This window comes from Camelus bactrianus, chromosome 8, assembly GCF_048773025.1.
Source record: "Camelus bactrianus isolate YW-2024 breed Bactrian camel chromosome 8, ASM4877302v1, whole genome shotgun sequence".
In the NCBI taxonomy this organism is placed as follows: Eukaryota; Metazoa; Chordata; class Mammalia; order Artiodactyla; family Camelidae; genus Camelus; species Camelus bactrianus.
In genome coordinates this window covers 14,059,424-14,071,698 of record NC_133546.1, presented here as the reverse complement: position 1 = coordinate 14,071,698, position 12,275 = coordinate 14,059,424, and the positions used below count along the sequence as shown (strand labels likewise).

The 12,275-nt window shown below is 41.5% G+C and overlaps 1 protein-coding gene across 5 annotated transcripts in view; it reads left to right on the top strand.

The window, feature by feature from the left end:
- PLEKHG1 (pleckstrin homology and RhoGEF domain containing G1) overlaps nt 1-12,275 on the top strand; it is a 213,731-nt gene that overhangs the window by 123,525 nt on the left and 77,931 nt on the right. For all 5 annotated transcript variants that reach the window (XM_074368160.1, XM_074368161.1, XM_045524752.2 and 2 more), the window contains one exon: nt 6,453-6,958. In XM_074368160.1, the coding sequence (XP_074224261.1) occupies nt 6,551-6,958 (408 nt within the window). In that variant the 5' untranslated portion in view covers nt 6,453-6,550. The remainder of the gene's footprint in view (nt 1-6,452; nt 6,959-12,275) is intronic.

Sequence of the window (12,275 nt, the reverse complement as noted above, 5' to 3'; positions counted from 1 at the left end):
CTATAGGCACACTGGTACCATGTACTTCATGTAAGTGCCTTATGTCTAGTGCTTCATTTCCTGATCTGTACTCTCCTTTTCTGCCCTAGTCTATGAATCTATATCCAAGTATAAGAAATAATGGACTAGAAATCAGAAACCATAGTCTCTGACTCACAGTTCAACTTTGAGCAAGATGTTACCTAGCCTCTCTGTTTATTTTTTCCCATCTACAAAATGTTCTGAAAGTAAAGACACATGCAAATGAACTGGGAGGCTTTGTGTATGGGGGGGGGGGGTTTGCTATGCTTTCTTTAGGGGATAATTTTGATAGAAGGTTAAAGCACTGGCACCTGATGGGAAGGCTGATCTGCTATAACAGAGGCTGTTCGGGTTATCTCTTGCTGTGTAACAGATCACTCCAGAACCTAGTGGTTTGGAACAATGACAGTCACTTCTAATCTCTCAAGGTTTCTGTGAGTCAGGAGCTCAGGAGAGGCTCTGCCAGGTGGTTCTGGCTCAGGGCTCATAGGGTTGCCATCAGACATGACAGGGCGGAGTCATCTCTCAGGCTCTTCTCTCCCCGTCTCCCCCGTCTGGTGCCTGGGCTGGAAACCCTCAAACAGCAGGGGCCGGATCAGCGGGGGCCTGATCTTCAGCATCTCTCTGTATATTGATGTGTTCTCAGCAGATGGTTTCTCCAGCACATCAGCATCAGGATAACCAGGCTTTATTTATGTGGCGGCTCAGGGCACATCTAGACCCAGTTTTTGCAAGGTCCTTCTGCTCCAAGCCCTACCATGCTCTAGGGCATTGGTGTCATGTTCATGGTTCCGGCAAGGTCCCTGCCACATCCGAGCCCCAGTGGGAAGGGGGAAGAATATAGAGAAACAATGTCTGATGCTTGAGAAATGGACACGCAGAGGGACACATATCTTTTCCACTGGTGAGAACTTGACCACATGGCCACATATAATGGCGGGGAGGCTGGGAGCTGTGCTTAGCTGGAACTCTGTTCTCTGAAGAAGAAGAAGGAGTAGATATAACAACCTGTAGTTTAGTTTTCACCCCACCCCATAATCTCCTTCACCTCCCACACTAAATCACCTCCAAAAAGCAGATAGACAAAGTAAAAACAACTGTATTTGCATAAAAAGGCCTTAAGGGAATTCCCTTAAGTCCCTTTTAACCAAATTGGCATGCCTGTGCCCTCGAATGTAAAAATTCTGGAGTCGCCACTTAGCTAAGGCAATTTAACTAACACGTTCGCTGCATATAGCTAGCGATGTCTAACTAAATCCCCACTTGACTTCAGTGGCCATTGTTCTCTCTTAGTTTTCATTGACTAGTATAGGAATCAACTGGTAAATTATCTGAATATTTAGCGTCAGACTTTACAGCTTGAAAGAATCCTTGTTCCTCTTTCAACTTCCCGTCTCTTGTTTGAACGAGAGCATTTTTTTTGCAAGGCATCTTTTTCCATCCTCGATCTTTTTGTTCAGATTCCTTCTTTACTGACTGACTCTTCAATGGTAACAAGCTTTTTAAAAAAATTACTTATTTTGGGAAAAATTTTAATGTACAGGAAATTTGCCAAGACAGTCCAGAGTTTCCATATGCCATTTATCCAGCTTCCCCCAGTGTTAGCATCTTCCATAACCAGAGTACATTGGTCATAACTAAGAAATTAGCATGGTAAGTTTTTTTTTTTTCACTTCTTCATTACCAAACAGCTACAAATAAGAATGAAAATCATGTTCCCTGGATTGAACACGCTGAGCACCAAAGAACATATGTAACTGTAGTCCTGAACCTGCTGTTGATACAAGAATCACACTGATATTTTGGAAAACCAAAAGGTAGAAATTCACACTGATATGTGGTGGCTTTTATTTGTTGAGCGCTCCGCTATTATCTCTGAGATGTGTAAAGGATTCTCCTCAACTACTTAGCGTCCTCTTTGAAATACATAAATGTATGTTTTTTATAACTTTGATTCAAATGTTTGTTTTTTGAATCATGAAGTCAGTTTACAACTTTGAGGCTCTATCAAAGACTGGCTCTGAAATAAGTGAACTTTGCTGGCTCATAGAATAACTTGCTCATGCTTTAGTCTCTCTGTTGCCTCTCCTCCACAGGCAGTGGAGTAAGGAGCCACATAATTTTAGTTATTCGTTGGTCTTGAGCATTGCACATTCTCTTCATGTCCATGGTTGTCCTGCCAAGGAACTCAGATTAGGTATTTGAAGTCTAGAATAGCAATGAGCAGAATTTGGAAGTCCTGCTCACTCCTCCTTCCCTGCTGTGCATAGAGTTCTGTGTTGCCGTGAAAGCTTTCTCTCCCTGGGGGTTGTGACACAGAGTGGCCAGCTGTGGCCCCATCAGTTCCCCCTTCAACATGTAAACATGGTCGGAGAAGCTTGGGCTTCACTTGCCAATGAAAGTTCTGCCTCACCCCTCAATCAGCCTCAGGGGCACGTTGGAGCCAAGAAGGGCTGCTTTTCATTCTGGCAGTGGCATTCCAAAGGAGGGCAATTAAAACGATGTAAGTCTGAAGAGCAAACAAGGAAAAGCCAAGGAATTCAAGCTCTTTCACCTAGAGAAAAATTAGAGAGAAAGACTTGCCGTGAAGTAAAATGTGTGAAAGTTATCTACATGGGAGCTTTACAGCCATATTTTCTTTGTTATTGAGGTTGGCACAGGAAAGAATATTTTGATGGCTTTTAGGCTACTGTACTGCTAGTTATAAGAAGCAAAGCCCCTCTACACATGCTTCCACCACCATGACCTCCAGGTTTACCAACTGGGGTCAGATGGACCAAGAGCCTAAAGGCAGGAAAGCAACTTATTTTAGATTTTAGGGTGTTTATGGTCAAAAGACCCACCGACATGGGCCACTAGCAATCTTTGGCAAGTTCTCGGAAATTGATATATTATTAGCCCTGGGTTTAAGATTTAGCAAAAAAAAAAAAAGAAAAAAAGAAAAAGAAAGAGAGGTTTGAGAAGGAAAGGAAAGGAAAGCAAAGCAGCAAGTTACCCAAATGTGGACACAACCCACCAACATCTTTCACTCAAGGCAGAGGATAACACTTTCTTGCTCTATGGTTTTCTACCTGAGTGTCTCACTTTATCATGGGAAATCAGCTACCCCAATATCCAGTGCACAGCGAGTGTCTCCCAATTCTATTTTTGCTGACTCATAACAATATAGTATAATTAATGAATAGAGCAAAAAAAGATACATTTCAAATTGTGTGCACCTCTTCATTCACTATTATTGCAACAAAGATTGATGAATAAGCAAGTTTAACTCTTACAGAATGATATAATTATCTAGAAGACTTCTAGATCAACATTATCTGACTAAAATACAATGCAAGCCACGAATATATTTTGTAATTTTCTAGTAGCCCCATTTTAAAAAGATGAAACCAGTGAATAATTTTAAGAAGATATTTCATTTAACCCACTCTTCCAAAATATTATTTCAACATGTAATTAATATAAAAAGTGTTACTGAAGTATTTCATACTGTTGTGTTTCAGACTACATTTTTGAAATTTGGTGTGTCTTTTACACTCATAGCCCATCCCAGTTTGGACAAGTTGCATTTCAAGCACACGATAGCCACGTGGGGCTATCGGCTACTGTGTTGAACAGTGGAGCTCTGGATATAAATATTAACAATTGGTGAACTGTATTAGAAAGAATAGGCCAGGCAGGGTGGAAATCTTAAATTATTTTGAGGGAGGTGAGAACAAGACTAGACAGTTTTTATGAGGTACATTTCCTTATGTGGGAAAAACTATAATTATCTTCTAAGCAATGAACCAGCATTAAAAATGTTATCCATTAGCAAATGTGGACTCATATTATCTGCCATTATATGACCTAGCTTTAAGTATTTCACTTCTGTCATCAGTCATTTTCGGAAGGTATTTAATTTGGAACAGTAAGCTTGGCTAAATACTAGAGATACCAAATATCTCAAATATTGTTTTATAAAGTGCCTGGTTGGCAGTCTGCATAGGCTGGCCCAGTGGCCTAGACTACATGGCCTGGAGTTGGAACACATGAAGCCTTCCTTGGAACAGGGCCCAGTGCATGTTGCGGTATAAGATTCATCCATGAAGGGGTCCCTGTTGACCTGATTTTCACGTCCCACTGTCTCCTGCCTCTGAAAGTATAAAAGGCACTGTCATCCCTAGCAGTCCAGCACGGACCCCTCTAAAACATCTGGCAATTTTTTATTCCCCCTTAATCCCTTGGTCCCAATAGTGGCTGGCTAACTTGGAGTGGAAGTAGGTAAAATCTCTCCATTCTGTTCGTTTTTCACCATCCTGATAATGAATATTTGCCAAGAGGTATAGAACTGTCAAAGAGGGTTTTCTCTGCTGGAGAGAAAGTTCTCTTCTAGTCAGAAAATCAGAGGTTGTCCTGGAGACCAGTGTGTCCAAATCTATGGGGAGTCTGTAGGTCTAGACCTTTCCAGGTGCCCCAGCTTTCTTATAGCGCAGTATATCCAACTTGCGTTGGTCCTAACTCACAGCCTCATTGGCCCTTTGGGACCTTAAAGAATCCTTACATACGTCCCAAGTTAGTGCCCATTCCTGAAAGTGAGATCAACCTCTTGGTTATGGTTATGGTGGATGCCAATGAGAAGAAATCCTTGTGTGTCCACTCCTAATTTGAACTGCCCAGGACTTTCTTAACAGCAATCCCAAACACAGAGAAGCATCCTTCTGATCCTGCAGACTTACCTACATGCCTGGCTGCTGCGTGGATTTTTCCAGCACTCACGTTGGGCCAGGATCTTCAGCACAAGTGCATTTTAACTGCTATAACCAATCTGTGTTTTATAGGCCATAAAGTTGTTACAGAGCAAGCAGAGAAAATATTGCAAAAGCTTTATAAATTTGCGGCAAATATACCATGTGGTAGTGGTTATGTTGGTAATTTACTCATTTCCTGCACATTTCTTACCATTTCTTCTTGTTGACCCAAGTTAGTTCCTTTATTTTATATTACAATTTTCATATTTGCATTATAACCCTTCACTAATATTTGCCATGAATATAAACTACCTAGAAGTCTTGATGTTGAAGTATATAGACTCCGATGGATTTTTTTTTATTCTAGAAAAATTGGTACCAGCTGTTTGATGATCCGTAGGGTTGAATTAAATTCATGTTCCTTCTGAAAAGACGATCATTAATCTATATTCTTGTTACTGTGCTTGTCTCATTATGACCTTCCATACCTAAGTTGCACTCTTCTACTTTTCTGACAAGACCTATAAACATGCATTTTGGTGGATTTTAAAATGAAGCAAATTTCTTCATTAATCCCACTCTTTATGGTGAGGCATTTTGCTTCCATAAACCTGGGATCGCATCACTAGAGGGGAAAAGCTTTGCTCCTGCCTTACGATTGAAGAAGATTGGAACTTTGTGTGTTCCACCAAAATAGCTTCTGAAAGTTTAAATTCCAGGCAGGGCCTTTTTTGGACCCAAGATTTAAGTGCTACAGGCTTTAAAGTGACCTTTTGACTTTTCAAACACTCTCTGCTTATTCCTTGTTGTAAACACTAACAGCCCCATTTCTTTAAAAACAATTCCTGTAGATTATTTAATTGTATGGTTACACTGTCACGTTATCTAACTCTAAATGTGGAAAGTGTAGTTCATCAGATGTGAAGTGTAACTTACATATACCACACATGGAATGCCAGCTTTCAAGAGGAGATTTAGAGAAGTGTTGTGGTAGGAGGGTGCATTTTAAAAGGGAAGTGGGTCTCAATATGTTGCTTTTTCTTGCTCAGCATTAGAAAATCATTGTCCATGTGACACTTTCTTCAAAGCTGTGTAATGTGTAAAGTGAAATGTGAAGTTGTCCGTGTTGTTGGGTTGTGGTGGTTCCAGGTTGGTAGCTTAAAATTTTGCGGGATTATTAGTGGAATGTTTAAAATCTAGAACATGATTTCTCAAAATTCCTTAAGAAAGATGCATTTTAAGTACATAAGAATCACTTGTGGTGCTAGTTAAAGCTCTCGATCCCTTGTGCCCTGAGCAGTGAGCCTTGATTTAGTAAATCTGGACTGATCTGCTCTATTAGTCCTTCCAGGTGCTCACACTTTGAAGTCATGAGTGCAGAGCTTCTCAAGCTTTAAAGTGCGTGCACGTGGCATTGGCATCTTGGTAAAACACAGACTGAAGCTCAGGAGTCCGGGAGCACCCAAGACTCTGGTTTCTAACACGTTTCCAGGTGATGCTTTAGAAACTCCAACTTTTTAACTCAACCTCCCATGGGTATCTTTGCATTTCCTTCTATAACTAACTTGTTACTGTTTTTTGCTTTTGTCCTGGCTAGGTTTTAACCTCCCTTAAGCCTTCTGTGTGATAGAATTTTGAAATACTTGCCTATCTTGCTTATCTTATCCTTTTTCTTTCTTTCTTTCTTTTTAACGTATATAGATGTGCCCACGTCGCGTCCTGAAGAGCCATCAGCTGTAACAGAAGTTCCAGATCGCAAACCCGCAGCCAGGCATCCCCGCTCCTGGGAGCCCACGAGCATGGAGCTCTCCGACAGCGACCGCCCGATCAGCTTCGGCTCCACGTCGTCCTCCGCCTCCTCCCGGGACAGCCATGGTTCCTTCGGCAGCAGGATGACCCTAGTTTCCAACAGCCACTTGGGCCTGTTTCCCCAGGATAAGGATGCAGGGGCCATAAAACTGGAGCTGATTCCAGCCAGGCCGTTCTCCAGCAGCGAGCTGCAGAGGGATAGCGCGGCTGGGCCACAGAGCACGGACCAGGCCGGCGACAGGCAGCCCCGGGCCCAGCGCAGAGTGGAAGCCAACTCGGCCACCAAAATGGGTGCGGAATCCGCCACCAGCCCCAAGCTGCTTTATGTGGATAGAGTTGTGCAGGAAATTCTGGAGACTGAAAGGACTTACGTGCAAGATTTAAAAAGCATCGTAGAGGTAAGGCACACTGTTGGTTTTTTTACATTTGTCCTGCGGGATCCATGCGCTCGCAAAATAAGGAGCCAAGCGTGGTGTCTCCTAAGATGCAGAAGTGGTGTGACTGCTTAAACAGATCATAACTTAAGAGGAACCCTAGGACTGTATTCACTGTGTTAGAATCCTCTTAATATTTGCATTAATAATTGGATTATGTGCTAGAAGCAAGAATGATGCTACCAGTTCAGACACCTACATGTTGTGTTAGTAAATCCTGCACGGAAGATCTGAATGCCTGGCAGAGAGTGGAGCAGAGAATGGAGTAGGAATTCAGGTTTCCTGACTTGCCGGTGTCAGGTTTGTACTGACTGAGCCCATCCGGCGATCTTCACTTTAATCACAATTGTCTACTGATGTCTGGAGCTTCCAAAACTTCCTGTTGCCTCACCTCCAGGACTGTGATTTTTCATGGGCCTCGGGCATGGCCTAGGGGTGGGAGGAAATTGTGGAAGATCCCCAGGTGATTCTTTTGTGCAAACAAGCTTGGGAAGGGCCGTGATGCTGTTTGTTCTCTGTATTGGTTAGTGTTTGGGGGAAGGTGGTGAAAGGTACGCAGAGAAAAACCCTGGACTTGGGGCGTTTGCTTTCTTCACTTTTGTAGTAAACAAGTTTGCATAAGTTCTTTGACTCCCTGCAAGTTGAGCCCAGCTCAGGTACCAGATCGCCAACTCTGGAAATTCAGTTACTCATTTGACTTTGATTTATAGGCAGGTTTTTAGGATAAAGTAAAAATTACCAGAGCAGCTCAGATGTTAATTCATTCTCAATTAATGACTTGAAATGTTAATATTTCAAAGGCAAGTTGATACAGCTGCCCTCCCTTTGCTGCCTAGTATTGTAGTAGAAGCATTTGTTAGCGTCTACTTCCTGTTTTAGACTTTTAATCTAAAATGTGTTTCAGAGTAGAGTGGAGTATTTGCTGATGAGGACATTCTCCACCAAATACATACATTCTTTGAGCTTTAGGGGAAAAAAAATTCTAAGACATGATTGTGTATTGAGTTCCACAAATGATAGAACCAGACACTGTCTACTAAAAATAGTTATGACATAGCTTCTCGGTAAAAATAGAAAAATCAGTTGATGCATCAACCAAAACAATATGTAGAAGAAACCAGGCCAACTGTTTCCTTAATTCCAACAATGATGTCATCTGTACTTAAGAAGAAATACCTGTGAAACTGCCAAAAAATTTTGAAACCTCTCAGGAAATGTGTGGTTGTCAAAGCTTTCTTTGGTCGATCCTTTCTTCTTTCTTTCTTGGAAGCTTTTGCGCATAGTCAAAACTCGCCGTACTGAGAGAAACCTTCACTTACTAAGCTAATATTCTGTGAACACGCTTGTCTCGGAGACTGGTTGACAAACCTTAGGGGAGAAGAAATAAGGCAAGATGTGTATGAAAGAAATCAGATCAAGACAGATTTTTTTCTAAGCAAGTTTCAGCAGGAGTTTTATTTCAAGCTCCCCAATTGTTCTTGCCATTTTTTCTTGATCAGTGAAGTAACCATGTTTTACACTAGGGGTTGGAGGACTTTTTCTATATAAAGGGCCAGCTAGAAAATATTTAAGGCTTTCTGGGCCCTGAGGTGTCAGTCCAAACTGCTCAGTTCCACCATGTAACTTGACAGCAGCCAGAGACACTCTGTCCATGAAGGGGTGTGAAAGCTCCAGGAGAACTTTAGGGTCACAAAGGCCATGGTGTCCCAACCCATGTCTTACACTTTAAATGTGTGCCCACATTTCAGCAACTGTAAAATGAGACTAATAAATAATACCTCCCTTATGGGGTTGTTATGAGAATTCAATGAGATAATATATTAACAGCTCCTGCAACAGTGCCTGGCACATGGAGAGCAGTTAGTCAGTGGAAACTACCATCATCACGGGCCTCTTCTGAATTTGCTGGTGGAGTGTAAACACAATTTACAGCTCTGTTTTCCCTGGGCCTTTCACAAAAAACAAACAGATGAGTAATTCACCACAGCAGAAATTTAATTAGGAAAAAAGTCATTTTAAGTGGTTGATTCCAGTGTTATTATTTCGAATGCAATTGGATTAGTTCCAAAGAATCCGTGGAAAAGCTGAGGTGACACACAATTCAGCAGAGGAAAGGCAAAGGAGGGTAGAAATGTCCGAAATGTGTAAGGAGCACCCAGGTGGGGAGGAGGAGATGCTGCTTAGTCCCAGAAGTCGCCAGAAGCTTCGAGTCACTTCCGCTCCCGACCTAAAAAAGTTCAGAAACTCTTCGGATTGAGATGCATCATCGCAGTCTCTTCTTCACACACTTTTGTGTGTGACTACCTCTGCTTCTCAAGATCACGATGTTCACAGAGTGGTTAAACCCGTCTTGTCTAGTTCTTTCCTTCATGAAGAGTAACCAGTTATTTTCCTGGTTGCAACCACTGTCCCCAATAAAGACTGTTAGGATGAGTATTCTTTTAAAATACAGAAAGTATCAATTCCTTCAAATCTGTTTTCCTTGATCCATTTATAACCTATTTTTATAATTCTGTAACTGACTTCTCTAAAAGGCTTGATTTTTCAAGAGCAGAATTTTTAATTGGGAAAAGGGCTACTCAGTAACAGCCTGCCATGATCATTCTCACTACACCTAAGATAGAGTTTTTTAGTTGACTCTTGCTTAGAAAGAATTATTTCTGAAAATACCAAAGGGTCTAGTTGTTTATAGAGATAACGGGTAAGTCATTTTTCACTTTAAGCGGTAGCAGTTTCAGACTGTCTGCACTGGGCTTTATTCCACTCCCACCAACTGACATCCTTCAATAGTCATTCTCAGTTTAATTGATTTCCCCCATGAGTGGTATGTTTTATTTGTCATATATCCTGTCCATACATAATCCTCACCACTCAGGTTTAGATTTTGTTTTTGGAATTTATTATCAGAAACATTTTGGGAAAAGATCATTGGTAGACAATGATTTAAAAGATATTAACACAGTATCTTTGATAGCTCACATGGTCCCAAATAGCAACAGAGTAGCTTATTTCTGAGAAGAGATCCTTCTAACCTATCTGGGCGACAGGACTCCCGATGTTGGTTACAATGCAAAGAAGGATGTCTGCTTTACTTTCCCTACCTAGAGACGCTATATTAAAATAATCCCAAATAGATCAGTATTTTTCCTTTCGCATGCCATTTAGGGATTCAGAAATGAACAAATAATGCTTTTGGAAAACTCAGCTGAAAAAAAGGTTATTGTTCTTATTGCTATTGGTCTTCATCACTTGCTTCCTTCCCTAGACCCTTCACTCTGTGCCCCCTGTCCCCTCACCATGGCTGCTCCATCCTCAGCTCCTTTGTCCAGCATCCTAGTCGTTTGCTTTTTATATACTTGACATTTGAGAGAGAGGTGAGGTCTTGACTACGAGCCATACGCAAAGAAACAATGGTTCTCTTATTTCCATTTCTATATATGGCTCCTAATAGCATTCACAGATAAAATGAGATAATAAATATGAAAGCAAGTTTTAAAAGTTAAAAGTAAAATCTCCAATGATACAATTTGTGGAGAGACAGAAATGCACAGTTGGAAAGTAGGAAATAAGGATTTCTTTCATGTGTAATGAGAACGTAGATTGAGCAGAGACACTCATGGATTGAGTGGGTTTCTTTAATCTTTCTAAATGATCTATAAAAAGAGCCTTTGACAGCTCATAAGATTTGGCCCCAGATATAGTTCATGGCCTGTTTTAACCTTTTAGGGAAGTTTTAAAATAGATCATAACATCATTTAATACTGTGTAATTAGAAGTTACATCCCTACTACAAAATGGCATCTTTGAAGTGTAAGAAATGCTAAATTAAATCATCTTTGGGGATACTGAGGACATGTGTAACTTAATGAGGAAAAAGTGGGTAAAATATTTAAAGTCACATGAGTTTACTTCTTTTGATCATATTCTAGAAAGCTGAAATCCTTCTGAAAGCCCCTTTATCCACACAGTATGTTTAAAGGATAAGGCTAGAATACTAACTCCTTAATGTGTAAAATGTAAAGAACCAAGCCTTAAGCCATCCTTGTTAAGAGCATCAGCGCTGTTCAAAAGCTGTGGCTGAACGAGGACTGGACCATTGCTCTCCCACCCCCAGCTCTTGTAGTTATTAGTGTACACGGACTCTTTGTTTCTTACGTGATCATATAGACAGTGTCAGGGGAGGTGGAGGAGAGAAGGGTGCTTTTCACACAGCTAGTGACATGAAACACGGTGAAAAGTATTCTGCCCTTTACCATGGCTTAGAGAACAGGCTGCCCTTCACGCTGGAGCTATCAGGTTAGTTGGAAGAAGAGCAAGCCGTCTTACACTTGAGAAGAAAGCCTCTCCCAAATCTGTGCCCAGGGAGTTTGTAAGAGACTCTACTGTCTGCTCTGCCTAGAGACTTAGGTCTCAGGCTTGAGAGGTGACCAAGACCTGGACAACATAGAATCTGAGTTGGCGTCTGTCCTGCACCAGCCCTCAAGGACAACAGTGTCCAGCTCCGAGGTGGTTTCTCTTGAAGCCTGGCTTCCTATTGATTCTGTTGGAGATAGGAGGTGGTTTGGCGTAGAAAGGTCAGTTTGTGTCTCTGCTCCTCTTTCCCCCTGGCTGTAAAAGGATGGCCTCACATGGGCCACGGGCATTCCCCGGGCCAGCCTAACTGCTCAGGATCCTTGACGAGACGGGAAAGGTCCTGAACCAAGGGAGGCGGCTGTTGAGAGGAGGTGAATTCTCGTAGGTTTGCTTGTCTTTCATTTGCGGATGTCTTCACTGAACACTGGCCCTCCAGTTTAAATAATGACTTATTATATTGACACTTCTTAGGAGATTCATTTAGATGAATGTTTTTTGAACACTGAGGGAAATATGTGTTCAATGCTAGAGTGTAGGGCTTGGTAGGGATTGTTCTTTAATGAGGGCTTGCTATGTGGATGGACTGAATAAGGAACTGACACACTGTAGTGCTTGACACAGCTTAATGTGCTTTTTCTTTTACGTGGCATTTGAGCACTTTTATTTGAATGTGTCGCTTTATGTTTCCTTCCAAGGGCTTTCATCATGGTGGGTGAAATCTTTCCTAAAACCATTTAAGATCTATTGTAATTTTGAAGCAAACCTGTTAAAGTAGTTTTTTTTACTGATGAAGAAGTTATACCTCAAATAGTATATGAACCACTGTACCTAAGCCCCCAAAACTTTACTTTCTGTTCATTTCCAAGCCTCTTTGCCATTGTTGTTAAGCCACCTTCTTCCCTACTCCACTCTCATCTCTCACCGCCTT